This window comes from Bison bison, unplaced genomic scaffold (genome assembly GCF_000754665.1).
Source record: "Bison bison bison isolate TAMUID 2011002044 unplaced genomic scaffold, Bison_UMD1.0 scf7180017864376, whole genome shotgun sequence".
Taxonomy (NCBI): Eukaryota; Metazoa; Chordata; class Mammalia; order Artiodactyla; family Bovidae; genus Bison; species Bison bison.
This window is the reverse complement of record NW_011494948.1, coordinates 162040-164757: the sequence shown is the minus strand read 5'-3', so window position 1 is coordinate 164757 and position 2718 is coordinate 162040. Positions and strand designations below refer to the sequence as shown.

The 2718-nt window shown below is 41.2% G+C and overlaps 1 protein-coding gene across 1 annotated transcript in view; it reads right to left on the bottom strand.

Moving 5' to 3' along the window:
• UHRF2 (ubiquitin-like with PHD and ring finger domains 2, E3 ubiquitin protein ligase) overlaps window positions 1–902 on the bottom strand; it is a 70423-nt gene extending 69521 nt beyond the window's left edge. Inside the window, exon 1 of the mRNA XM_010857097.1 lies at window positions 873–902. Within this exon, the coding sequence (XP_010855399.1) occupies window positions 873–902 (30 nt within the window). The remainder of the gene's footprint in view (window positions 1–872) is intronic.
• Window positions 903–2718: the final 1816 nt, after the last annotated feature.

The window sequence follows — 2718 nt, the reverse complement described above, 5'->3', positions numbered from 1 at the left end:
CAGGGGCAAAAGAAAACTTTCTTTCTTCTGGTTCATGCTTCACATCTACAATCTACTCTAAGAGTTCCTACAGTGGTACAGGGAAGAGAAGAGGGAAGAGAATCTTTTCAGAGTAGGAAAAGCTCTGGATTCTCAAAGATTTAGAGATCCACCAATACAACTCCTTAAACAAACCCCCAGGGAGCAAACTCAACCTCTCAAAGAATATCTAAATGAGGTTACCCTACTTTAACTGGAACTTACAGCCCAGAATTGCTGCTCTCCCCATTTTGACTCTCAAAAGTAGAGTCAATCACACAATTACAGTGCTGCTCAAGCTTCATTTGCATACCTACCACCTGGGGACCTTGTTAAAATAAGGATTCTAGTTCAGTGGGGCTGGTCAGGTGAAGCTAATGCTGCTGGTCCTGCTGATCCAGGACCCATACTCTGAACAGTAAGAAACTAGTATGAGGCTGACTTCCTACAAAATGCATTTTCAAACTCTGATGTTCATCAGTATCTCCCATGGGGTCTTGTTAAATTCAACCACTTGCAATTTTAGGGTGAGGTGAACATCTATAATAAATATCCACTAAGTGATTCTGATGTTTTATCAAAGATTAAAAGCAAGAGACCTAACATACAAAGGTGGAAGAGGAGGCAATTTACATCATGAACACTGTGAATGTTTTTTTATTTATGACATTTTTCACTATGTGGCAGTAAGGTATCTTGAGGAAGGAGTGTATTTTCCTAATAAGCACAAAACTCTGACTTCTCAAAGATTTAGAGATTCACCAATATAACTCTTCCTTAAAAAAATTCCGACCTCCAGGGTGCAAATTCAGCTTCTCAGAGAAGCATATCCAAATGAGGTTACCCTACTTTACCTGGAATTTACAGCCTTGCTCTCTCTCCATTTTGACTCTCAAAGGTAGCATCGATCTATTCTGTCCTTTCTCCTTTTGACTCTCATAAGAGCATTTTACAGGATAAGGGCAGGTCTTTGACACCAATCCAGTAGAAACCTACTACAGACACACTATCTTGTCCAAGGACTGTAGACTGTATTTCCAAAGGAGAATAGAGATAATAATCACTCCCATGGCTACTTGTCAGCTTGTAAATAAATACCTGGAGCACTATCTTTCTTCTGTCTCCAACTAAGGAGGAACCCAAGGTCCATTCCTAATTCCTACTTGTCTACCATTAAAGAGAAATGAAAGCAGAGAGTTATTAACTGTCCTGGGCTAAGAGGTACATAAGGTTGTTATCCTCAACAGTTTTCCCATGAGCCTGGAATCACTTCGTGGTGTCCTGAAAATGTACTCTGATGCCTTGAATTTATCACAATCCCTTCCTTTCCCTCAAGACAGCCAGGTGCACATTTTCTTTTTATCGTATTTTTATTATTAGACGGTAAGAGGTGTTGCCTGAGAATACATTTTCATTCTTCATTTCTATCTCTAGTGAAGTTAAAAAGTATCCTGGGAATTTATGTACTATTGTCCCTAGCTAGAAAACAAAATTCAATAGACTTGATTACATGCTTCTCACTTTTGATCAAAAGATAAAAAAGGTATTAGCCACAGGAGGCACAGCGATATAAAGTTGCATAAAGTTTAATACACATACATTTATTTTTAAAGCCAAGTTTAACTCGAACAGCTGTTTTTGTTAAGTCAAACACTAGAAGATCAATATAAAACTAACTACTATCAAAGATGCCATCTCTTGCTGTTGTTGTTTAGTCGCTAAGTCCTGTCCGATTCTTTGTGACCCAATGGACTGCCAGGCTCCTCTGTCCATGGGATTTCCCAGGCAAGAATAGTGGAGTGGGTTGCCATTTCCTCCTCCAGGGGATCTTCCCCATCCAGGATCAAACCGTGTCCCCTGCTTTCCCTGGGAAGCCCATGATATTTCTTACTTAAAACAATCCCTGGCTCTTTCTTTCTCAGAGTGTAATCTCATTACTCTAAAATTTCTGGACAGTTTCAAATGGTAAGCCTACGAAGGGGAGAAAAATATTCCTTTCAAACAGTAAGCTGTAGGGAAAAAAAAAGGCTACTTCTACCAAATCAAAGAGAGTTACACTTATTTCAAACAACAGGATTGGAGCCAAACTATGATCAGCTGGAGGATGCCAACTTCTTTAGTTGATTAACATTTTTTAAAAAAAGAAAAAGATAAAGATAGGACGGGTCTGAGTCTCTTGATACAGACCATGTGAGTAGGAAAAATCTTCAATGGGGCAGACCAAGGCCATACCGTTCAACTACCAGCGACGCCGACAGGCAACCTCACCGCCAAAAAACACTTTCAGCCTTCAAGTGTGTACCGCTGGCTATGCTCCAATTACTGTGTCAAAAGCTTGAGTGAGGGTTCTATTAGAAGGTGAAGGATAAGAGCAAAACAAATCTTTTGTACTGCTTTTCACTCTTCGAACAACCCCCTTGGCCCAAACTGGGCAGTTTAAGCCTGGTCCCGGGTTACACCAACAGCTTCTTCAGCAGGTCTCTAATCTCCCCTACGACAGATTCGATTCTAGGAAAGGAGGTGGGGTGGGGAAGCAGAAGTTCTGGAAACCCTTCGAATCTTCAGTGTATACAAATCCCTTCCACAGTGAGGAGGCGGACTTACAATCCTGTGCCCCATAGGGAGCAATATCTAAGTTTCCCCTCCCACTTGGGAGTCGGCAGCCCGTCTGAGGTACGGAAGCGATACGAGCCGTTAGCC